We start from the raw sequence: 26,076 nt of genomic DNA on the forward strand, positions 1-26,076 counted from the left end.
CCCTCCCGCCGGGATATGTCCATCAGGTTGCTCGCGTCGTTCTCTGCCTCGCTGTGTGCAACAGCGATAAACACCAAAGCCTGAGCGCGGTGACTCGGTTATCGAATGAGAAAAGTACACCGCTTTATGCGAACCGCTTCATAATCCCCGCGTCAAACTTCGCATTTCCGATGCACATGTCCTTTGACCGATGAGCGAAAGCTTGACGGAGTCGGAGACTTTTCGAACATTCAGTTCACGAAAATATATAATTACACGAGTGTTTATTAAAGATATTTATTGTCTTTCAACTCCGCACAAATTGGACTCTACCGAATTATATTCGCAGAACATTTTGCGCGACGAATATATTTTCAGTTAATAATATTGATGCATCATTGTGTTTGTTAAAATCGTTAATAATATAGCGCGTTTGCGATCGTTACCATTATGTAATAATCATTATTTTATATTAAAATATTATATGTAATTGAAAATTAATATTTCGAAACTTTTATATTATGTGCTAAAAATCTTTAGAAACTATCCGTGTGGTGGTGGAGGAGAACACATAATTCTCACTGTGATAAACATAAACTCGGTGTACTAAATACGAAACGAGCCTTCGTCACACACGTATACGTATATATACACACGACTTGGTTTCGCGAAGCTACAAGGCAGCTACGCGAATTCCCCTCCCGAGACCAGGGGTTTAATTAAATCTTTTGCAAATTTGCATATACGCACTTTCGTCAGTGAGAGAATCCTTTAGAACCCTCGGCATTACCGAGACCCCAGTAGAGATTCGTTTTCCTACCTACCTGTGTGTTATGTAGATCTGGATGTAGCTGGATCCTCGGAGATGATAATAATAATCTAAGCGAAGACGACTTCGAGAGAAAGAGAGAGAAAGAGAGAGAGAGAGCAGAAGAATATCGTTCAAAAACTACGGCACTACAACACAAATAAAAAAAAAACAATTATAATGTAAATATAATATCATACCGCAATAAAATGATAAATTTTTGAAAACACTAATATACAAAAAAAAAATCATGAACAACAGAATAAAGATAATGCGTGTTCTTCAAATCGCTTAAAGACGGACAAAATGAATTCTAGGGATGGGGGGATGTGGACGCACAGCGGGGAGGAGTGAAGAGAAAACTCGTGGATCATATTTTGAAATACACTTTTACTTCGACTCGGTCAAAAACTACGGTAACAATAGATCGGTAGATATGTATATCGGAAATTATTATTATTGGTTTTTTTATTTTTATTTTTTATTTTTTATTTTTTTTTGGAAACGCTCGTCGCCGGCTTACAAAAAACGAGGAAGCTTCTTTTGCCGGCGCGGCGCGCGGTGTGATTCTCGCGAAAAATCATTTATTTTTCACGCGAGAGATTTTTCGTTTCTTTGACGGGAAATTTCGATGTAAAGATCATTCGATGCCGGGGTACGGGCGCACGTTCGTTCTTCTCATTCGTTCGTTGAATACCTACTACTCGCGCGGTAGCTTTTCGCCGCCGCCCGCGCGCGCGCGCGCGTCCCCCGCGGTGACATTTTCACGGGGGGGAGGGAGAGACCTTCTATAACCTCGCACATGCGAATCGAAACTCATTTCGATCTTATCGTCGACCTGACCCGAACGTGACCGCACGTGACAGCCTTTCGGTCGATTTTTTTTTTTTTTTTTTCGAGATAACTGAAGGTCGCAGCGAAATATCTTGCCGAAAGCGCGGAGCCGGATTTCTTCAGTCCGAAAGATGGTTCTTTTTTTTTCTTTTTTTTTGGAGCGGAAAAAACGCGGGTCGAAGAGAAAAAATGAACGCGCAACGTTGGAAGATTACGTATATTTACAGATTTAAAAAAAAAGAAAGCGCTTGATTGCAGACGTCGAATCTCGACAATATTGCACAAATCCCCGCCGCCAGCACGCAGGTCAGAGAGAGTCGCAATTATACTATGAAAACGTAATCGATGAAATAAATTAGCGCGTCGCGTCGCTCGGAACGACAGCGGATAATGACTCGATGAAACGACAATGGTCTAGCTATGTACACATATATACATTCTGCGGATATATCATTAATTATCATCGTCGTCATTATCACTTTCACACTCTCGCGCTCGCTCTTTCTCGCACGCACTGTGACTAACACTATATTTCTCTCGCGTTCGCACATATAATTACAAATTCCTCCCGAGCTCCATTCACTCCCCTAAAATTTTCGTTGGCGTGAGACACAACCGGTAAAAGAATTCTTACTTCCCGAAGCTCACCGGAAAAACGGACCTCCTCGCCTCGAGTTCTCTCCGGATTGAGTTTGTTTTTTAATGCCCGCTATTAAGTGCTATAGTTTCGCCCCGTCGAGAGAATCATCTCCTCGACGAGGATTGTTTTTTTTTTTTTAATTATCACCATGGTCACACTACCGATCACATCGATCGAACTTTTCAAGCAGCAACAGACGATTCCCGAAAGAGCGCGAGATCCTTTACTTTCCTCTCGTTCTCCAAAAGTTTTCCAGCTTCTTCCAGCGGTCGAATCGATAATGCGGATAAGAAATCGTTTGTCTCTCAGTACGGTCTCCATACGTTGTTGTCCGGTCTGACTTCTTCTTGCCTCACGCTGCAACTGTCCGCCACGGTTCTCTGCTCGGCGCTCTCGGAATTTTGAAATTGATTCCCGTAGAGTTGGGAGTAGAGAATACTCGGCAACACGCCCGGCGTCGGAAAGTAGTTGCCGTAATTCTGTCCGAAACCCTGCTCTTCGTGCACCGGACTTTCGGTGGTGCTTGAGTCGGTTGACAGCGATCTGGGCGACACGTAATCTTGATACCTCTGGCTGGACGTGCTGCCCGTCATGAGGCTGCTCAGCGGATCCAACGGATCGGATTGGCCTGGTGTCGTGGTATCCGGTACGACTGTGACATTCAGGCAAAGAGAAGAGCTACACTGGGTTCGCTTAAAGACAAACACGTCGATCGATCTCGACGTCTCGAAAGACGAGAGTTTTTCTACCGAGATTCTTGCTATCGGAAAATCTAGCTGGATTTCAACAATCACAAGGCGGTGTGTGATTTTCACGGAGATTTTCTTTCAAACAAAATTTCATCTCTCGAGATTAGAAGCCTGATAGATTTCTCATCTCATATAATTCGATATAAATAGTTTTAATTCCAATAAATACATGTAACTTCATTTTTATTAAATTAAATAATATTGCAAATTTCATGTATAGCGTCGTATTGACATTGAAAGGAACAAAAAATTATGATTGATACGTCAAATTATCGATATAAATATTAAATACACACATCTACACTCGTAGCCTATTGGCTCTGTAGTCTATTTTTTTATTTAAATATTATTTGTTTTGTATCTCTGAATTGTTGAAGAGTTCTTGTCTTCTGATTTAATTAATATTAAACTTAACACGTTGAATGCCGTGGAGATCATCGGTGATCAACGATGCCAAGATTAATAAAAAAAAAACACATAATTCAAGTAAATGACAATAAACTTTTAAACTTTTCAATATTATTGTTGTTATTGCAATAAAGAAATTAATGCACTGGTACGGAACATATACAAAATTAATTTTATTTATAATCGTACACGTTATACGCGTATGTTGCGCGATGTGAACCTTCTTTCCTCACTATCCAATGATCAACGACGTTCATAAAAAAAATGATAAAAATGAGTCGTTAAATGAGTCACTTGAGACACGATCTTCGTTTCGGCGACGTGTTTTACTTTTAAGGGCTGTTTAAAAAATTAAATATAAAAAATGAAATGTAAACATTGATCAGTTGACTCGTAACATCAATACTCTGTAAGTCATCTAATTTGTTTTTTGACATTTTTGTTTGTTTGCGCTCTCTTAATTGCGTTTGTCCTATTCCAGAACTCTGTTTTAGATCAGAACACCATCGATACACCGAAAAAATTGTATTCTTGTTTTGAGGATATCCCACTTACTTTAAGTATATTTTATACTAAAATAGGGGCCAAGAAGAGTTTCTTATTTTAAGAGGAAAATCCTCTAAATAGTAATATTGATAAGAATATNTACTGATTAGAATATAAAAAGCCTCTATAGAAAAACATATATATCTCACTATCAAAAAAGACTATATTCTTAAATTAAGAATATATTCTTTATTTAAGAATATAGTCTTTATTTAAGAATATATTCTTAATTTCAGAAGAATATCATCTAAAATCTTTAAGAAGATTTTTTAAATATAAAATCTTCTACTTACAAGAATATAATTTTTTCGATATATAATATTGCCGATTTATATTTTAAAATGTTTTTTGCGTAATTTTCTAATTTTTTCTTTATTTTTTTTTTTGCGTTTGACGATGTGTTATAATTGAAGAAGTCTCAAGTTAGAGACAAAACGTTTCGTTTTTCCATGTAATTGATATTTTGCTTAATATATATATTCACAAACTTTATATTTGCTCGATTTTGACCTTTTGTCTATCTCGTTTGTTGTAACTGCGAGCGTGATCCTCTATGACTTTGGTGAACATTGATGTAGCGTGTAAAAGTATGGTCAGGTAATAAACATTATTACCCGATAGTTGGGCTCAACAAGAATGAGCGAGATAAAAAATGATCGAGACAACTGATCTTCGTAAAAACTAAGTGAAATATAATGGGAGATCGAAAAAACGCGCACGCCGCGAGGGTTACCGGTGACCTCCGGTAAAATAAATGCACATAAGTTATGATAATACAGTTTAACTTCCGTTGTAGATGTGATATTTTATAATAACACGCATCTCGCGTAAAACCAAAAAACTTCATCCCGGTGCTTTGGGCGAGTCGTATAAAATTGGTTCGGCATTCAACGTGTTAATGACGACACTGGCTCTAATGCGATTTTAGATGTACACGGTTGATTCCGTTCGTCAGGAACCACGTAGACGAAAATCGTGCTATAAGCTTTTGAACTTACGAGAGGAGACCGCGGAAAATGCATCCTGTTGTTGCGTATTGGCGGTATTGCCAGTTCCGGATGAAACGGTCGAGCCTGCCGTCGAATCTGGTGCCGTCGGCGTGCTCATGGATGCCGTGCCGGCGAAAGACGCCAACGTCGACGACGGCGGTGGTGGTGGAGGAGGTGGCGGCGGAGGTGGGAACGACGCCTGTGCGGCGCACGACGACAGAGGACCCGGAAGATAACCGGCGTAACCGGCCGTGCTGCCGTACCCCCAAGAATTGCTCGCTGTCAGCCCGAACTGAGACATATCTGAAGAAATCTTCTATTTCACATCTTGCCAATAATGCGACAAACAAAAAAAAAAAACATTGACGAATCAAAATCAGAAAGAAAAGGCAAACGTTTAATTATATATACACGGCACAAAAATTGAAGAGAAAGCATTTTTACATCGTCGACGCAACGAAAAAGCAATAAACGAAGCGAAGAGAGACAAGTAATACATAAAGAAGCAACACGTATAATAAGAAAAAAGCGCGCTAATATAAAAACATCGACAGCAATATAACCGACAACTCTCTGACACTCGGCAGTCGGCGAAAAAAAGATAAATAATAATCGCGGCAATCGGATGAAACAATAGAAGGATGATAAAAAAAAAAAAAAAAACACAGAAGGGAATTTTCACTGGATTATATGCCAATTCGGGATCACTTGGCGAAACGCGCAGCGAGCAGCGTCGGCAGTAACGGTTTTGCGCGCCCCTTGGCGAATGTATTTTTGCGGGGGGTATAGGCAGCATCCCCGATAGATTTTCCAATGAGTCACGGGGATTGAATGCGGAAAGGACGAGCACGGGGGTGGAAGCGAGAGCGTTCGCGAGAGCGACACAGGCGGACACAGCGGAAAGTGTGGGGGAGGAAGGGAGAACGGAGGGGGCCACATCGAGATCAAAGGGTTGGTCATCCCTCCCTCGCGTAGCTGGGGCCAACTCAAATAACCGAGCTCGCTTCGGTGAGCGCCACCGGACCGTCGTCATGAGAGCTAACCCTAAATACTGCTGCCCGCCCGGTGCTTTCACGTCCTTCGGTATCACCGGATTCCTTGCGGTCCGAAGAGGAGCTACCCTTTTTATGGAAAATCGCCGAAAGTTGCGCCCGGGGTCTATTCCAAGTATTTCGGAATTTGTTGCGGAGGGATTTAAATGCCGTATTGAATCCTGACCTCGAAACTATTTCTCGTGTTTTAGTAAAGAAAACCATATACGATTGTTTTGTTGCATTCTTTCAATGAAAAATTAAGAGTTTTCTTTTTTATATATAATTTTATAATTATATATTAATTATTTATTAATTATTTTATATAATTACGTAATTATATTTAATTATATATATAAAAGAGTTAATTTTAAAATTAAACGCGTATATATTAAAACCATTTAAAATGTGAATTTTCGAATTAAATTTAATTCAAATCTCCATTATACGTGTATTAATTTACACGTTAAAAGAAAGAAAGTAAATATATATATATATAATACAAACAAATATGTGTATATAAAATATATACATTCGGCATATTGGCTAGTATATCAATCTTTAATATTTTAGTTAAACGTTATATTTTACTATATTATACTAAAATATTGTATATTCTGAAAAAAACTCTTACATGTGTATATAATTTTATTATAAGAGAGAAGTAACTGTGCATCGACAAGTGTCTCTCGAAATCGAATCCGCCGAAGCGCGCAGTGTGAGAATAATACGATCACGTAGGTGTATTATCGGACGACCAGATGCCCGATGAGGGAAAAAAGTTAATAAAGGAAATATTCGGCGTGCTTCGTATTTTATCGGGAAATTTAGCTTGCAGCGTGGCAGTCAGCCCTCACGTCTGAGGTAACTCATTAAAACGGCTGATCTCGCGAATTATTGTTCGAGCTTTTTTTTCTCGTCTGTTCTTGCGCCGCTACCAGATCAGTTTATCGATGTGTGTTCACTCACGAGAAGAGTATTAAAAATTTTATCGCACAGTTATCGTTCGCTCGTTCATCAGAGCCAGAGATTTGATCGAATATACGATATTAATCAACGAACCTAAGCCTTTTTTTTTTTTTTTTTTAAATACTCAACCAACGTTCTCTCGCGGTGTTACTTTGATGACGTGATGCTTTGCGCGCAAACTCGCGAATCTACGTTATAAACGCGGAGGGAAGGTGAGTCTGCGCCCCCAAAACAGGGAGCCAACCGACTGGGACGCGCTTCCGTGGCAACCCCTTTAATATAATATTTAATCTAGCTTTGAACAGGCTTGCGGTTTCCGCCTCTAAAGCCGAGAAGCTGGCTCTGCCGAGCCTACCCAAAAGCCGTGCTTCTGTACTCAGACTGGCAACAGTCTGGTTGGAAATATTCCCAAACTCGACGAAACCTACGCGCTCGATGACAAAAATTACATAAATGTTACGTTGTTATGTAAAAAATAAAAAAAAAATAAAAAAACGCCTTGTAAAAAAGATGTTTTCTTGTATAAATATTTTATAAATAGATTTCTATATATCTGTCTGTACGTAGTTTAAAAAAATATATATATTTTGCCCCCGTCAAGGAATTTCTCATAATGACAAAGAAGAAAAAGAAATATATACATACGTGTGCAAATTTATTGACACGGTGTTGTGAAGCAACGTGCGATTGAAGAAGAACAGAGAGAGTTGCACAATCATACATGCACAAAAATACTTCGGTCGATTTACTTACTCTGACAATTACCAGGCATCGCGTGTCTGAAAGAAGACAACGGATCTCTCGGCTGAAGCGGATTCGGTAACGGTTGCAACGGATTTGGCAGAGGTTGCAGCGGATCCACAAGAGGCGACGCGAAGAACGGACCGCCTCGTTGCGAAGCGAACGCGAAGGCATGGAACTGTTGCTGTTGCCCTAAAAGAGACAGCACTGCGATCAACCGTGCGCCTGCCCACTGGACCTCCGATACACGTATCAATCGTTCGTTTCAAACTACACGTTTCATTTCGTTTCTCATTGAAAAAAACGATTTTTTTATCCACGCAATAAATTTAATTATTTTTCTGAAATTTGCAAATAATAAGTGTGTAATATTTTCTATGTTACACGGACACACACGTAAACGTATAATATTATATCATTTTTTTTTTCCGACAATCGATGAGAGGTGTATCTTTCATATTACTCGGACAAACGGAATAAATACTACGGAACTAAATATCGTAGCCGTCCCTTCGGAAACCGGGGGGGAAACGAACGAGAGGGAGACACGAGAGAGAAGCATCGATACATTTTATTTCCCTGCGACGGTGTCGCCAACCCAATTAAAGACGTCCCAACAGGCGGACGTTCTATCCGTTCTGTCCTCCCTGGCCGGAGGTCCGCCGCACAGGACGGCCGTACGTGTGCAGGTCCGTTCCCTTCCCCTAAAGGCAACGATCCAAACGTGGAAGGCACCGGAGGCCAGAGAGACCGACACGGAAGGTCGGAAGGGAGGCGGCGGACTCCCGCCGTCCTGATAATCCAATCGAAGCCCTAATTCTAACTCGGCAACCCGAAATTCCCGCCGGTTTGCTGAATAGGGTACGCTCGATCCGAGGACACAATGGGGGCGCGACGGCGGAATACCGACGGGTACCGAGACTAACGAGATCCTGTTAAACGACCGGCGATTCGAGCACGCCGCAGGACCCAGGGAGAAAATTCTATAGATCGTGCAGGTTTCCTTAGGTAGGTAGGTTAGGTAGGATGGCGCGTCTTTTATTCCCATTTTAAGAGGTAAATCATTCGCCGCGCCGCGAGTTTAAGCGAAATTCGATTTTCGACGATTGTACCTATGCGTTATCTTACGACGCAAAATGCGGGAGGGAGAGGAGACACCCTGTGTCACGCGACCCATAACCACTGAACTATATGCTATACTGAAACGCTCACTCAAATGGGAAGAAACCGGACGATAGAGACAGAGAATTGTCAGCAACCTGTCTTTTTTTTAACCTTATACTACCCTACCCTACTTCAAACTAAAAATATTTAAAGCTCCAATCAGAAATGCTCAGACAAGGATAGATATGGGGACAAATATACCTATCTCTATCTTTCGAGTGACCGGCTGCTTAACATTGAGTGAGCGTTCTAGTATAATCTATAGTTCAGTGCCCAGAACGCGATCGCGGAAGACGGCAACAACATCTCTCGAACGGAGAGATTTGGTTTCGAGGTACAAGTACCTCAGTCTCTTACGGGGTTCTACGGCGGCTTGATAGATTTAATAAATTATGCCGCTCGACCCACGAATTTATCACGCCACCCTAACCCTTTGAATTCGTCGCGTCGTTCTTCTCGCAGTATTTCATTAGGCGTCGAGCACTCGTGCGACCCTCTGAATGAATGCGCGCGATCGCTCGCTCTTCTAAACGGCTGGAACCCTCTCACACGTTGCGCTTTTCGTTTTAAACGTAAACGGCAAATAATCAGCGTGTGCGCGCGCGCGTTGCTCACTCTTTCGAGTTACAGCTGGTTTGCTTTTATTTTTTTTTTTTTTTTTGAGATGTTTCTTTGTTGAAACGATGTCCAGAGATAGATACCCTGAATCTCCGCTCTCTCATTTGTTGTTAATGTTCGGTTGTGATTCGTTTCGAATCCGTATAATCCGGATGTCCTTTTGACAAACAATTTCTGATTCGTTTTTTTGCAAAGCAAGAGGCAATTGGCGATTGGACGAAGTTGTAAGTCCCCGGCAAGTCGGCGGCTATCGATTTCATTGGACACCCTCTTTGGGCGCGCGGTGACTGCCAGGGAATTTCTCGAGAGTTAGCAGCTGGCAACGACAGATCCTCATTTCGTTCCGCGTCGCACCAATCCCCTGCGCTCTCCTCCCGCCGCTCTCAACCCGCGCGTCCCTCGAAATCATCTCCTCGCGACACGAGCTGGATAGTTGAAACGCGCGAAACCTATTTTCGATCTTTCGCCGTTTTCGCGGCGGCCAAGAACGAGTTTCGTTTCATTTTGCGAGTCGCAGAACGCAGAAATCTCGTTTTCGAGATCGGTCTCGAGTCCGCGCGAGAAACATCGGAACTCAGGACCGAATCTCCCTCAATCAATTTCCTTGAGTCCCGCAGCAGCCTTTCCGCGACGGCCACCTTCGAGGCTACCAGACGAGGGTAGAATGTGTAATGAATTGCTTGTTTAATTAATTACAACCCTCTCTCTGTGTGGAAGCACCTCGCTCGATGTTGTCTTAGATAAGATTCGCGCGTTCGCGTCCACGCGTGTGTTCGATCGTCGGACGTGTACAAATGCGAAAACTTTGTAGTATTATCACCATATGTGTTTCTCTCTTTCTACGTATATACATATCCGCAGTTATTTTATACAGTCGTGTGTGCGCGTTGAATTTAATCAAAGTTACTAATAAAATGAAAGAAATTGTTGAAAAAATATAAATATAAAAAATATTTTTCAAATGTGGTGGCAATGTAGGCGTGACCGAACGGTGTTGCGGGATGGTATGCAGGAATAAAAATTATTAAATTGCATTAGTTTCCATACGTTTCGACTATATTTCTAGTCATCTTCAGTGGGATCTTCAGAATAACTGAAAAATATTTTTTTAACATATTAAATCATGCAATGTCTCCTTATGTCACACAATCGCTAACATATTTCTTCCTACTACATAGAAAGATGTAGTAGGAAGAAATATTGTATTGTTGTTTCGAAAGTTCGTGCAGCGTCTTCTCGAAGAAGACGAAATCGTCAATTAAAAACAACCCGCGATTCACGAGACAAGTCATTAAAAAAAAAATGAGATGCATACACCTATTGCTGAAAATAAAGATACAAATAAAGATCGAGAAACAAAACTTTTGAATTTCATTTAAAACAAAAAAACCGACCTAAATTTTCCAAACAACTCAATATAATAAATAGCGCACTCTCATGGTGTTCGAAAGATAACATACAACACGTAGATCGCGGCATCGAAAGAAGCTAAGAACGACCACCCAGGGAGGTTAAAAATCCTTTTATCTCATGCCGCTTCCCTCTAACTTAAGCTATTTCTCTCTATAGTTCAGTTCACGGTCTGTTTTCATTGAAGAGCCGAAAGTTCCGACTTGACGAACGCTTATTTCCAACGTCCTTGTGCTATCTTACGATCTCCAAACATTCCGGTGTTTGTTTTTCAAATATTTTTCACGCTTTGCAAACTTATATTTGTGTTCTCAAAAGAACCGACTCACTCACACACACACACACTCTCATATATGTATATATGTCTATCATTTACTCTCTCTCTCATTACTTTTAATTAGAATCAACTTGAAAAATTTTATTATATAAAAGAGTAATGTTTTATTTTTTTTTTTTTTTTTTTGCATAATATTCTATTTTTAATTCAGATATAACACAACATAGTTACACAGGTAGTAGTAATTAATATCGTAAGAGAAATTACTTCTCTGAAGCGTGACGTAGTGTTTTGCTTGGATGCGCGTCTCCGAGCGGTACACCGAAATTTCGCGTTTTCATATTTTGGATTTATGACGGAAGTTTCGTGGGTGGTCCGCAGATGCGGCCAAGCCGGCGGATGTGGTCGCAATTTCCCAAGGTACCAAACTTATGTTGCGCTACCCAGAGAGAGAGAGAGAGAGAGAGAGACCGCCTCGATATATTAAAGCTATCGGATATTTTTGGTGCGCCCTCATCAGGAACAATATTAGTGCTTTACTGTCTCCGAGCAAACGATAACGCGAAAATATGTACGTATTACATGATTATCGGTATCGCGCGCGCGCGCGCGCGTTGCGATATAAACGCGAATAAAAATCTTTTAACAAATTATTTATTTGCAACACAAATCTGACAACAAAATATCAATCTACATTTACGAAAACGTTTTCGACGTGTTTACGGTTAAATTTAAATTGTCATTTCTCATCAACGTTGTTAAGTATTTATTTTGTGTGTAATTTGAGATCTTTAAAAAAAGTTGCTTAATCGTTGTTCGACGCGTCAGGAAATTATTAACGTATCCGAAACGTATATTTCGAGAGAACGTGCGGCAATGCGCTCTACGTGTTGGATTACGCAACAAACGGGAAGAGATGGGAGAGGGTTTCCCTTTTCTTCGCCCGTGCACAGGGAAACCCTTGCATTTACACCACGTCGTGCAATCTCGACTGCGACCTACCGAAATAACGGGAGAGAATTCCCAGGTAATTGTATGTCTCGGAGGTAGCTCTCTCGCGCGCGGAGAAGTTCCCGCGCGCGAACCCGGAAATCCGCGAAGTAAGTTTGTAGGCATTGTCGTTCTCGGCGTTTTGGCTAAAACGCCGCGATACACACACCCTCCCACGGGGGTGCAATGCCCGCGCAAGCTCTTTGTCAATGTTATGGCGGGGCCCGGTTGCCCCGCGGTTATAAATAATGGCAATTGCGCGCGAAACTTAGCCTCGGAGATAACGGCCGACCAGCACGAAGCCGCATGTGGGGACCCATTTCGAACTTGTGGCTTTTACTGCCTCCGGTGCCATGCCGCTCGTTCGTTTAAGCATTACGTTACGTTTACGATCGTTTCCACGTGTTCATCGAAGTGCCAAGCGCAGGCCGAACGCGCGCGTTTCTCAACGTTCAAAGATCTCGAGAAACAAAAACGCGCAGTTCCGAACCGAATCCGCGCAAACACACTGACTTGAGAACACCCACTGATTCCGTCCGGTTTGAAAGGCGCGCGTTGTTCCTATTCACTCTACTAAGTAAACAATATATATATATGTATGATAAATAAATATAATATATATATGTATATATATGTGTGTATATATATATATAAGAATAGCAATGCTTACAGTGATACTCACTGGTCTTGGATCGCGGCTCACGCGGCCCGTCCACGGTCACTTTGATCGCTTTGGTGTATGTAGCGACTTGAGGCGGCGTCGTCGACACTGTTATTGTTAACGTGAAACTCTTACCTAAAAAACAAAATTAATTCAACAATGTTATCGAACAAATATAAATGTTTCACTTTTTTTAAATCAAATTTGTGTGTGTGTGCGTGCGTGCGTGTCTATCGTTTAAACGCAGAATTTTAATTTCACCGTATCGCGATGCGCATAGAAGAAGAATTAACTTTCGAAAAGCGGAGACGAATGAACACGTGAGGCGCATTTTTAACGTCGTTTTCGTTTCCGGCGACGAAAACGCGTCGACTCGTGGACGCGCCTATTCAACTCGACGTCGAAAGTTCGCAAACGCGGTTAGCCGAGCGAAACTCCGTGGTAACCGAATTACACGTCGGTAATGTATCGAGGGCGTCGTCGACGGTGACGGTGGCCAGCCAACGCGGCCGAGTTAAGGGAATAGAGAGAGGGTTGGCCGTTCGAGGGTTTGCGAGGGAGAAAACAGTCGCGTGATGCTAAAAAGCCTCGGTTACGGCGCGAAAATAATGTCGCGGAAAAACCAGTCTGGTCGCTCGAAACCGGGTGGGGGGAGAGGGTGAGGTGAAACGCCGCGCTCAACGGTACACCGCAATTTTATCCCCCCGCGAACGTTTAAGCGCCGAAGAAACTTCGCGCCCGTGAAAACTCGCGGCGAGCCGCTTATCGCGGCGTTTTATCGATTCAATGCGCGAAAGAGTATTACGCAATAATGAGCGACGCGTGAAAATGCGAAGAGAGAGTTTTTTTGATACAGTCACCGCAGAGAAAAACTTTTGCGCACGTGATAACGTTACGCGCTCGCGCGCGCGCGCGGAGGTTTACCGCAATTTTAGCCTCCACCCTCTTTTTCACATCATCGCGCGCTCGACTCGTTTGCGTGTATTTTCTCATCTTCCGTCATGAATATTTTTCGCGGCGCATTTGCATGACGCGCGAGGACGCGCAATGTGTTTACGAGCAGCGCAATCATATTTTGCATTATGACGTCAAAATATATATAATGTAACGATCTTCTTACTAACCCACATATTGTGTACATTCCGCGCGATAGCGCGCTTTCGAAATATGTTTTTCGTTGAAATTAGATACGATAATGTTGCGAAGTTAGCGAAGCGCGCGCTTTTATAACCGTCATCGGGTTTACACAAAATGAAAGATAACACATTACGTTATTTATATCAGCTCTTAAATCGAGCTTCTTCCGATATAATGCGTTACAACGTTCGCGTTGTACTTTCGAGCTATAGCCATTAACCATATTTTTCTATCAAAACCCATTAGACACATTTCCCGTTGCGATAACGAACGCGATAATCGATCGGAATCGCGCAAGTTTATCAAGTCGCGATTTGTATTCTTCTTTCTTGTAAAAATCGGCCGTACAAAATCGACATAACAGACAGAGAGACGGCGAAGTCTCCGCGCGCGCGTAGTAGTGACGTAAGATGATCGATGGAGGGAAAAAACGAGTGTGGCAAAGCAGCAGGAGGAGAGCGGGAGAGTTAAGGCTGCACCCCCCCCCCCCGGAGAAATAATGGCGAGTGTCGAGTCTGGCCACACGGCGGTTCGCCACGCGAGCTTTTCGTTTTCCAGCCGGGGAATTCCCCTCGGTTTGACTGCGAGTCACGCCATTTTCGCTCTACGCCCCCCCACTCCCCTCTCGCCGGCAACCGGTCTTTTCACCTTTACTGCCTTCGGAGTCGATGTGCTTCCAGTTGGATAGGCACACGTAAGGTTACACGGTATCACCCTTGGTGCCAGTCGCCGTACAGTCATCAAGAATCGTTTTTGCGACTATTCTGTCTCTCGAAAACGCCCTTATGTACAATCTCTCAAACGCGCTCGCGTTTGTTCAAACGAACCGCCGGTCGCACTTTGTGTTTCCCGAAATCTGGCGAATGTTTTCCTTTTCATATTCGACGAATACGAAAAACGGATTTTCATTCACATTCAGACAACAACAGATCAGTTAAATGTGGACTAGTAGAGTGGAGTCAGTTTCCGGAGAATTATTTGCGGAATAATGTATAATTATACGATGATAATATCTATATCTAATTATTAGCACACACGCACACACACATGGAGTGTATTATAATTTTTAAATATCTTGAAGAGGACCATATTTGTCATCAAATTTAGGGAAATTTGTGCGGGGAAACGCATTCCCGACTATTCGCTGATTATGCTCGTTAGCATACGATCCTCTGTAAACGTGTGTGCGGGACTACGCGTGCATACACGTGTCCCGGTATTGTACGCTGTCGGTGTACTACTGTCGGGCCAATTAATTAATTTCAATTTTCGCCGAACGAAACACAAATGCGCAATTGGAGTCTGATAACGAATTGATTACGGTCAGGAACTGCCGTCGTCATCGCGAGCCGACCGCCGTTTTTCTTTTCGCGATAAAACGAGTTTCGCGTTTTGCGGCCAACAAATTAGCATTTCACGAGCGAACGCGTCTCGTCGATTTAACGCGCGCGTTTATATTTTTTATACACGCTCGAAAATGTAAATTTATAATTATATTTTGCGCGAATTTATAGAAAAAAAACAAACATAAATTTAAAAAAAAGAAATGTTTAACACGTTCAAATGTGAAGTCTCTGTTTTAATAAAATTGAAGAAAAAAATTATTATCAGAGATATTTTTTTTTTTTTTTGTTTTTCAGTTCGCGTAGAATTTTATTCTGAGTATCCGATTATTTTTTTGTTCGCTTTGCGCTTTTACGCAAGTACATTGATTAATAGGTTTAAGAAAACACAGAGCGCGTTGTGTAGAATTAAAGCAACTTTGGTAAGATTGGCGAGACGAGGTTCCCGTGACGAGGTTTATTCACGGCAGCAAAGTCGAAGGATACCTTGCCTGTTATGGGTTGGAACTATAAGCGCGCAAATGATCTATCTCGTTAAAGGGCTTAGGGTCGAAGGGGTGGAAACAATCCAGTACCTTCAGGGTAGACTTTGCAGTGATGGAGCAGGCATTACGGTTGAACGTGCGGGAAGGGGGTTACGGCTTATCATCGATATTGCAAAGCTCTCGACTATCGTGGCAGTACGCTCAATCTTGTCCGGGCTAAAAGCGGTTTTAGGCGAAGACAAAAGCGTAGTGTCGGCGCTGACATAATGATCCTTTCAGATTCCTCGCGCGGTAATGTCGAGGACCGAAAATTATTGGTTTCTTATTTTTACGAAAGATTTTCCGAACGTATATATTTTGTTTCGTCGCACAACGTCCGAAGTGTGCAACAAATTTTTGTAATATCACAAATTTATTGACTGCGCGCGTATACGAGACTGAGAGGAAGTGTAAAAGATAAATAATATTCCTAAGTTTTTTTGACTCACTCAAAAGAAGAAAGAGAATGAAAGAGAAAGAGAGAGAGAGAGAGAGAGAGAGAGAATCTTTCTCACAAATCCGTACGTGCGAATATTTCCACGCTCGACAAACGAGGAAGGATCATTAAGAATTCCCGAGAGTTCGGCGCACATCGGTTTCCAGGGAATATTCAAGGAGCCAAGGGAGCCGTTACGAATCCTGACGAGAGAGACACTTCTCTTACATTCTTCATCCTAGCTTATGTTAATTCCGCGCTCGGCGAAAACAATTGAGAGCTAATCCCAGACAAATGACTGACGCGTTCCCGTGAACACTCGGGGGAAGAGTTTCACCCCCCGCTTCTCCTAGCTAGAGAATTTGCGAGTTTCCTAATTCTCAAGCGATTAGCCCGTCCTTGCGCCAAGATACGATCAAAAAATATGACAACGACAGTATACATCCGGATGTGATTAACATAAAAGTAAAAACACTTTTTCTTTGACGTATTAGTTTTTTTTTTTATTATTGTCAATCTTACTGTCTAAGATCTTGTAAGAAATGTGATTGATATAAAATAGCGAAATCGCATAATCGATCGCTATAACTAAGCCAAACAACTTTATCGACATTGTTAGAAGTAGGTCGGAGATGCACACGCAGTTACTTTAAGTTACGTTAATCCAGGGCTCTCTCTCTCTCTCTCTCTCGGGCGCAAGTTCAAAAGACGCAGTTAGACGAAATACCGGGTCTAATAACGTTAATTAAAACTCAACTCAAACCTCAATTAATATCACCCGTCTCTCTGTGTGCGCTTCCCGTCGGCAACGGCGACGGCTTCTTCTTCGTCCCTCTCATTTCTCGCCCTTTCCACGAGACCGGAGACCGGAGGTGGGGTGGTGGCAAAGCGAAAGGAGAAGGTCGCACGACGCGATGCGGACAAATAAAAGCCATTACCCACCCCAACGCGTCTTCTCCTCGATCTTTACCTCGCCCCGCAAGAAAGAACCAACCCCTGAGGAGCCAAACTAAACCAGAGATATATAAGACTTTTCCTTGGCAAGAGGGCCAAGGAAAAACGGGGGTTGTGTCTCAAGACACGTCCGCGACCTACCCTTACTACGCGGCGCATGAATTCTTTGAAGAGGGTTTTCATCGTCGCGCGCCCCTCCGGCATTTTCTTCCGGAGTGTAAAAGACGAAGGGCGACACGAAGGAACTTCGGAGTTTTATGAATGGAAAGGAAAGTGGGACAAGAAGAAGATGTCACACCCCTTCCTTAGCGACAAATTACAACAAACGCCGCAAGTTCTTGCGTGGGCGGGCGAGTAAAATCTTTTTTCAATCGCAAGATGCTATTTAACAAGCTTCACTGCTCACCCCTTCCGCTTCTGCCGACGAACCTCAAGTCGTTAAATTTAGCGACTTGATTCTTCATCAAAGCCGTTGAATTTCTAAGCTCGGCGCAGCAGTTCTCGTCGTTTCCAGCGCGAACCGTAACGAGAGTACCGTCGCCCACCTCGCCAAGAGCCACGACCTTGAAAGCCACCGGAAGAGTTTTGTTGGATCTCCAGTGTGCGGGCAGGACGGTGCAGACCAAGTGCGGTGACCCTGTAACCAAAATGTCGGTTTAACTTTCTTCGAGCCGTAACACACATGACCGTGTGTATAAACTTTATTTTTACGCAATTAAAAGAAATCACCGAAGATCACTTTCGTGTCCCCGCATATGTTTCGCTTTGATTTTACGCGCGCAATTGTTAATCGTTGCTTTAAAGCTGCTGAATATATGTATATATATTCACTGTTCCAATTACCCGTTCTAACTAGCTCGCCAGGATGCTCGCTGACGAAGTCGCCCAGAGTCCTCTCGGCGAGGATGTCGCTGGTCATCTTGGTGTAGGCATCGGTCAACGGAGAGACGCCAGACTCCGGCGAGGCGGCCGCGCCAGGAGCCGAGGCTCCTGTCAACTGCATCCTGCTGCTCGCGCTGCTGCCGCTCTCGCTGGTACCGCTCGACGTGCCGCCGCCACCACCACCACCAGCGGACTCGTTGCTGGACGTTCTCACCGAGCCAGCGCCGCTGCTTCCGGCTACCGTGCTTCCGCTGCCACCGCCGTTGCAACGGCCGAATATATCCATAGGCAGTCAAAACACCGGATGAAACATCCTTCCATTCGGTTTTTTACCCGTTGAATCTGTAGAATCTCGCCAACATTTTTTTCAAGATCGCACTTTGGCTTCTCTCTCAGGAAATCAGACTCGGAATCGGCCTGCGATCAATCTCCGCGCGAGAATACAGATTCTTTTTCCGGATTGTTATTCCGATTATATTCCCAATTGTTTTTTTTTTCCGGACTTCTATATTCGAGATTACTTCGTTTTAATTCTATAATGACTCTTCTTTCTATTATATCGGCGTGATATAATCTCAAAACTTTTGACTTAAAGTTTTTCCTCGACTTCTTTTTTTTTTTTTTTTTTTTATTGAATAATGTATTATTATCATATGAATTCGGGAAGCGTGCTTTTTATTCTTCTTTCGATCTTAACGTTCTTAATAAATAGATTGTTATTTTTGTTCGACATAATCGTTGTGTGTGGAAGAGAAATTTTTCCGACGAAGACGCGGGCCGAAACACAGTTTTGAGATTTTCTCTTCTAAAATTTTTTATCTTCTAACGTTCGGCTCTACATCACAAGTACCTGGAATTTAAACGAAACAATCTAACGTTAATATTATTATATCTCATCTAATTAAATATATTTTTTTGTATTGTTTGTTTTTGTGTATTAAATTACAAAATAATTTGTTCTTGCTATAAATTTATTCACGCGTTTGATGCTATAAGAACACGCAGATTAAAACCTCGAGTGTTTGCTTGGCGGTTTATTATTTCTCGTATCACACGCGACGGCCGTCGTCGTTCTCGCGGCCCGTCGCTGATCAGCAGCCGCGCAGCAATCGACGTTTTGTAACTATTCTTAATCCGTTAAACAAAATCTTTTGCGCGCGCCGTCATTTCGCGCACAATTTCGCGAAAATCTTTAACCGAACCGCCATCAACATTCGCATCGACATGACACCTTCGCAAACGGAAAACAGTCGCGAAAAAGTGGGCGGGGGGGTGGCGTTGAACGGCTGATAACGCGCGAAGAGAAACGAAAGGGGGTGAAAACGGGGTTGACACAGACAGGAACGACTCGCACACTTTTCACGCGGCTGGCTCGTGACGTCACCGTTCATTCAGTAATTTTTGCGCACGTCACCGGGGCTGACACGCTGGATCCAGGTGGTTCCAGGAGGGGCAGACCGGCACCGGTGGTGGGGACGGAAAAAATAGGGGAAAAAGAACGCCCGCCGGTAGGCACCCCCCCACACGAATACCCAACCCCTACGCACGTACGACCGCGTGTCAAACTGCACGTGGCTACGTTTACCACGTTGCGTCCTGTCAATGACGGGTCTTTGCGATTCGAAAATATCTCAAGCCGGATAATATACAATTTTTGTAACAAGACATAAGGAGATAATTTGTATTTCTCGAAAACCCCGAACGGTAAGCGTAAAGTGAATTGTGCGACGTGAGCGCGACAACAGAGATCGTTTGTTTTTATCTTTTTACGTCAGTCGCCACGCTCTTGACGAGCTGTGAATAAAATGATTAGAATAATTGTGCTAATCCTTGTAGAATGGTTAGAATAATTGCGCTAATTACATATAAATCATACAAAGCAAGTGATCGCTTTGACAAATCTGCGGAACTGCGACCGACATTTTTTAAAATCTTTTAGTTGCGTTCTGTTTAACAAATAAAATATTGCGATGTGTGTGAAAAACCGACGACGTATGTGTGTAAGATTGTTTTTCTCTAAAGAAAACATTAAACAAATTCGAAGAAAGTTTGTGGAAAAATAATGCTGAATATGTGCGAACAAAAACGAACTAACATTGCGCATTGATTTTCTTACGATTCTGTGAGAATCGCGCAGCGACGGCTCAAGATCCTTGCTTTGACTACGCATTCAAATCTCTTACGAAACTCGCTCCGCTCGCACCGTCTTTCGACAAAATTTAACAATATTTTTGTCACATAATTGTTAATTGATTCTTACTCGGTTTATTTATTTTTGAACAAACGAACGATCTGTATTTGAACGTTTTCAAATCGACGAATTTCAAAACGCATCAAGAAATTTCCTGGAAAAATCTTTATCAGAATGAATCAACAAAATAATAGCAATTGTAATATAAAATAATTAAACTGTTGCATTTATATATACACATATAATTTATAATAACAACGTTTGATCTATTAAAAAGCACTACTAGTTGAGACTGATGCTGAGAAATGTTTCTAAAAACTCTTGCTTTCGGCTATTCGAAAATAATCGCGTCGATGAAAGAAAGAATTTCCTTTTCCAAAATTTTCACTTACTTTGGCGACTCTTATGTATCTTTTATCCGTGTATCCGAGCTACGCGTACATAAATCGTCTATCACGTTTTACACGATATATATCACCTTCGTCGTCGGACACTAAACTCTCGCATAATCACTTCGACGTGCAAACGCAGTTCCATCGAGAACGGGAACAAATGTTCGCCAGGTTCTCCTCCTCAAACACTTCACTTAAAACAAGCTATCAATAGCCGGAGATGATCTTGTGTCTCTCTGCCCGAAACGCGTCTCCCCCTCAAGATCGCTTGACAGAGCCCGAAGGATTGTCTGACGACGACGGTCCCCCCTTGGGCGATCCCGGAGGGACCCCTCGGCGGTTCGTTAGCGGCACCTCCGAATCATCTTCGTCCCCCGCGAGTAACACGAAAGTGGCAGTTCCTGCCACGGTATAGCGGCGCAACGTTTAGTTTCGAGAGTGTATTTCGGAGTATCCGTTGGGGGTCACTAACTATAATTTCGGCGGTTCGTGTGAGGCAACAGCCGTTGACGCACTGGTCCATGCCAACACACGCAGCATCCCTTTCCCCTTTCCTGGTTCCTCCTCTCATACCCCTCTGCCACCCCACTCCTTCCACCAACCTTCCTTCCCTATTCTAGCTGTCTCTATCTCTTTCTCCGGCTCCCTCCCACGTTTCTCTTCCTCGTTCTCTCTCTCTCTCTCTCTCTCTCTTTCCGTCCCTCATTCCGCTTCGGCGTAAACCTCTTTCTCTCACGCGCAAGCCGCTCTTTATCGCTTTATCTCCCACCGGACTCGACCTCTCCCTGTCGCGGCGTCGACTCTCTCTTTCTCCCGGGGCGATCTCGCTCTATCGCACGCTCTCTTTCCCCTCGACCCTTTTGCGGTATAGCTCGCGTGCTGGACATCAGTGGGAGAGCCGGGAGAGCGCCTTCGATCGATCTATCGAATCCCGATTTGATCGGTTTTCTCCGTTAACGCGCGGCCTATACGCGCGTGCGCGCGTGTACACTTTTTTTTTTCACGACTTTCACGTGCGTGTAGCTTGCGCGCGATCTGTGCGTTGCAACACCTCGATACCTCCAATTAGTCTCACCGAGGTTAAACTTTCCGCGGAATTAATCGTGTCAAAGCCAATGTTGAATTTGCGCGGCGCACAGCGGAATTTCCGGCAACAACCGATATATCGGCATTTTGTAAAAGTTTGCGGAAAAATATCATTCGCGCAATTTCAACAAATATCACACAATGCGCTCGCGACCGATCGCTCCTTCCCTCTCCTAATTGAGATCTACGTTTTTTTTTCCCTCGAAATGTGCATCGTTGTTTCATATGCATTCGGAACACTCGTATATATCGATATCTCGTACAATGAAGCTTCACTTTCGAAAATCAAACAGAGGTACCGGCGCATCCTCGCAGTTGCACTGTTTGTACGAATGTGCAAACAATGGAACTACCCATTTCCTGCGCGAATATATCCTGACGATATCCAACCGGTCGCGGACCTGCCAGCAGGCAAATACTCGAGGTTCTCTACAGATATGTGCGGATCCGCTTGTACAAAATCAACAAATTCAGGAACAATTTTTATATTAGTTTGACGTGCACACATCAAAGTACAATCTTAATATCCGTTTTTTTTTTTTTCGTATTTTTTTTTCGAGAAAAAAATATACAAGTTTTTTCTTCTGTTTTAAACTTTCGGAAGGATATCGCGGCTTGCGTTGTCGGAGTTCTCTTTGCCTAAGTTCTATGCGCCTAATTTCGTTGTTGTCTGTAAATTTCTGTGATATATGAAAATTTTTAAACAAACTCAAACTCCGCCACACACATTCGCAAAAACGATTGAAAAAAACAAATACTTTTTGCCGAGTGTTCTTTTTTTTTTTTGCGGGAAAAAAGAGAAAACGATTTGGCGGCAACAACAATCGGCGTGATAATCTTCGACCCGGCGTTCGCCGCGTGTGTGACGTTTAACAGTGTGACGTGGCTCACGCGGAAACAGAACGAAACAAAACGGGTCCGTTCGCGCGCTGCAGAAGTATACACCGGGTGTATTCAGCGGCGAACGATCGCCGACGAGACGGTGACAAACAGCGATACCGCTGGAAACGTGGAAACTGGACGGCCGCCGTCGTATTGACAAACGACCTAACGCCCGTGTGGACCGTTGCGTTCGACGAGATTCGAATTATCTCTGTTGGAGCTTGTCAATGCAAATGCCATACCTACATTCAATTACTGCTCGTCACGCTCCGATCAACTGCCGGGCACGGCAAACCAGGTACCTCCGCTATTCCACGAACATCGGTTTCTTTGCCCGCGCGCACTCGAGATAACCGCGAATCTGCTTCTCTCCGACCGAGAAGCCGAACCCGCAGAAGGATTTATCACATTTTCACGTTAATGAGAACCTTACGACAACGTGTGCGCGCATTCGCGTGTATAAAAGACAATGTTTTTTTTTTTAAATAATCCTTTCCACATAATTCTCTTATTTTTTACGTGTGTTTATTTAAAATAATATTTAATTAACTGATTGTTTATAAAGAAAAGATAAAGTTTTGCAACATAGATAGAGAGTATAAAACATTTCAACGAATTTAATGAAAATGATATTACGTTTGCAAAAGAGAAAGGGAAAGACAGAGAGAAATATGTGGGAATGTATGTGTGTGTATGCTTCATTATTTTACTGCTATAGTAAAGAGATAATCAATCGTCCTCTGTGAGCTTCTATTCATAGATATACAACTGTGTGTCGTGTTGTGTAGATGCATACAATCCATATACATATATAGCGACGCATTGAAGGACGTTAATTGATGAGCCGCGCTACCGATATATAATTGTTACGTACGAGTTACGTACTGTCTCATGTTCAGAAAATAAAATATGAACGTTCTCTATTTGCTTATATACGTACCATTTATTAGGTATCTCGCGTTCGCGAGATTCAACACGATGACAAAATTAACCGAATGAGAATTTATTGTACAATTGCGCAATGTGATACTTATGTGAAAGTAGAATTTTTTAATATATAATTTTCAATTTTACAGTAAATAGAGAGTAATTCTCTTTACACACAGACACACACACACACACACACAAACGCGGAGTCGCATATTGAAATACACGTTCCCGTATAAAACTTTTGCTAATATTTTATTGAAGAAATATACAACAAGTTTCGAAAACAACTGAATACTCACATTTTGTGTGCATTTCGAAATGAGAAATCTGCTTTCCTCGTAAATCGAATACGTTCTCTCGGCGCTGTGCCACGAGTTATGATCGATCGAAAAAACCATCGTTCACCGCAGATCCTGAGTAGTCAATTTCGGCACGACACTCTTCGTTCTTGGATGAATTTCGTGCTCTGAAACCGTCCCACCAACACGTGGGACAACCCCATCAAAGCTCGATATGGGGTTTTACATAGATAGACCACAATCAATCGATGACACTCATCCACGCCGAATCTTCAAATTCGGACACAAACACGTGGTAGTGAAAACGGAGTGATTATCGCGGAGGAGAAACATAGCGAGCAATTATTTCAGATCGATCAAACAAGTTGTACGTAACAAATTATATACAGAGACATAGTCAGTTGTCAGTTATGTTTCACTTTGAGCACAACAAGAAAAAAACGGCAAGTTTTTTAGTAATCGAAAATGGATCACCAACTAAAATCTAATGCACCACACGTGTTGGGAATACGCTGAGAAGGGATCACGCTCTCATGTTCGCCGATCTGTGACAAGAACCAACTGCACTAGTCGGAGATCTAAAGCCATCGTCGATCGATGGGGATTCAATAAGCGCCTATAATCGCACGCAGATATCGCGGATCGTCAATAAAAATCGCCGTGATAAACACCAGATCTCCCGATTCCAAACGCGCGCGAGCATGTGTCACGGTGATCGACCAATAACATCCCGTTGTTCAATGACCGCCCACCCAAAAAAAGCTCGTGCCATACCATACGAGCGATATTGGCGCGCGTGGCCCGGCACGAAAACCGGTTCGTCGGTACGCTCGATTGGATAACAATACACGAAGAACGACGACCGCTAGCAGAAGCAGCAACAACAGCAGCAGCAGCACCAGCAACCGCGTGAATACTACGTCGTCCCCCCCTTCCCGACACCCCTCCGCGTTCATCCTACCCCTTTCCCACCCACGCACCGCGTCCGCCCCGAATGTTCTCCCGTCTCGTTTCCACCGTCGGTCTCTTCTCCTTGCTATCCACGAAACACCCCACTGGCACCCGAATTCTCTCCCCACCTCGACTTCCCCTCTTCGTCCCCTCTCGCGAATGGCCGTCCCTACCACGTGCTGCGGCCACCCCTACGGTGCCAGCGAGGGGGGTCGCGCTGCGGGTAGGGGGCACCCACGAACGAACATGTGTAACGCGCAGCCTTGATTACACGCGGGCTTGTAAAAATTATTATTATGGCCGCGCGTTCCACGCCGCGCCGCACCGGCTTGCACGGCGGGGGCGCGCAACCGGACGGCTGATTTTCCGCGCCTCCGTTACCGTTTCGCTTTCCTTTTATCGCGACCCTCAAAGAGACCCGAGTTTTGAGCACACCGAAGCGTACACCGTCGTCTTTTTATCTATAATTGAATTTAAAGATGTAGAAAACTCGTTTAAAAAAAAAAAAACTAATTTTTTCTCTAAAGTTTCTCAATTTATTGCTTTGGTTTGATTAGATACACACATCCAATGCTGACAGTTCTCGTAATTAAATTCCAAAAACTCACCAAGTTCACGTGACAAACTTAAATATTAAATGTGAAATGACAAAATTTAAGAAACAAATCTTGTTTATGTTACATAATTTATATACACATAATTAAAAATACGAGTATGCTTGTGTGATGTAAAAAACCATCAAATTGAGTGATGAAATTGCAGCGTTGATTGAAAGCTTGGTGAACTCGAGCTGTCCAATAAGCACACACAACGTATTTCGCATCGATTCCTGGTCATTGAATGGAACGAAAAAATCATTGGCATAGCATTCCGTGCCAGCGCATCAGAGCGATAACCTTTGCCGTACAACAAAGCGTATTAGACGTGTAGGTGCCTATGATTAGTCAACTCGATGATGTACATTGCAAATATAATATTTATATTTTGCTCTTTGATTAAAATTAAAATTATGATTCAAAACAAACATCTTTTCAAAAAATAATTTTTTTTTTGATAACAACAGAAAAACGTTTTCAAAAAGTTTATGACTAAAAAATTACTTTTGATACATTATTAAATATTACATATTTGATATATCGATTTACAATATTTACAAATCTCTTGAAGTGGTAACTCACACGTGTAATAAAGAAAATATTTCTTGACATGTGTTATATACCTGATACGCGAGTCCGGTTTGCCGACGGATACAAGC

At 42.8% G+C, this 26,076-nt stretch overlaps 1 protein-coding gene across 3 annotated transcripts; it reads right to left on the reverse strand.

Moving 5' to 3' along the window:
* Window positions 1-1,581: 1,581 nt before the first annotated feature.
* On the reverse strand, window positions 1,582-24,007 carry LOC109854936 (runt-related transcription factor 3-like). Of its 3 annotated transcripts, none has more exons than XM_020428581.1 (7): window positions 23,871-24,007; window positions 18,052-18,940; window positions 17,615-17,845; window positions 12,836-12,949; window positions 7,707-7,901; window positions 4,963-5,256; window positions 1,582-2,913 (listed from the first exon to the last, which is right to left on the reverse strand). In XM_020428581.1, exons 2-7 carry the CDS (start codon window positions 18,374-18,376, stop codon window positions 2,567-2,569), a joined length of 1,506 nt encoding a protein of 501 aa, XP_020284170.1. In that variant the 5' UTR covers window positions 18,377-18,940; window positions 23,871-24,007; the 3' UTR covers window positions 1,582-2,566. The 3 variants fall into 3 exon arrangements, with proteins under 3 accessions (XP_020284170.1, XP_020284169.1, XP_020284172.1); XM_020428580.1 differs by lacking the exon at window positions 23,871-24,007 and adding an exon at window positions 20,674-21,163; XM_020428583.1 differs by lacking the exon at window positions 23,871-24,007 and adding an exon at window positions 20,674-21,163 and having other exon boundaries at window positions 7,707-7,886; window positions 12,824-12,949.
* Window positions 24,008-26,076: the final 2,069 nt, after the last annotated feature.

Source organism: Pseudomyrmex gracilis, unplaced genomic scaffold (assembly GCF_002006095.1).
Source record: "Pseudomyrmex gracilis isolate BER0280 unplaced genomic scaffold, ASM200609v1 scaffold_75, whole genome shotgun sequence".
NCBI classification, from domain to species: domain Eukaryota; kingdom Metazoa; phylum Arthropoda; class Insecta; order Hymenoptera; family Formicidae; genus Pseudomyrmex; species Pseudomyrmex gracilis.

Bases quoted from the DNA above. Each gene is read 5' to 3' on its own strand.
- LOC109854936 (XM_020428581.1), bottom strand. From the start codon at position 18,376: ATGGATATATTCGGCCGTTGCAACGGCGGTGGCAGCGGAAGCACGGTA. The intron at 12,950-17,614 runs GTGAGCAGTGAA...TTTGTTTTTTAG, and splicing joins CGTCGGCAGAAGCGGAAGGG to GTAAGAGTTTCACGTTAACA. The intron at 7,902-12,835 runs GTGAGTATCACT...GGTTGATCGCAG, and splicing joins TGAGCCGCGATCCAAGACCA to TGCTGTCTCTTTTAGGGCAA.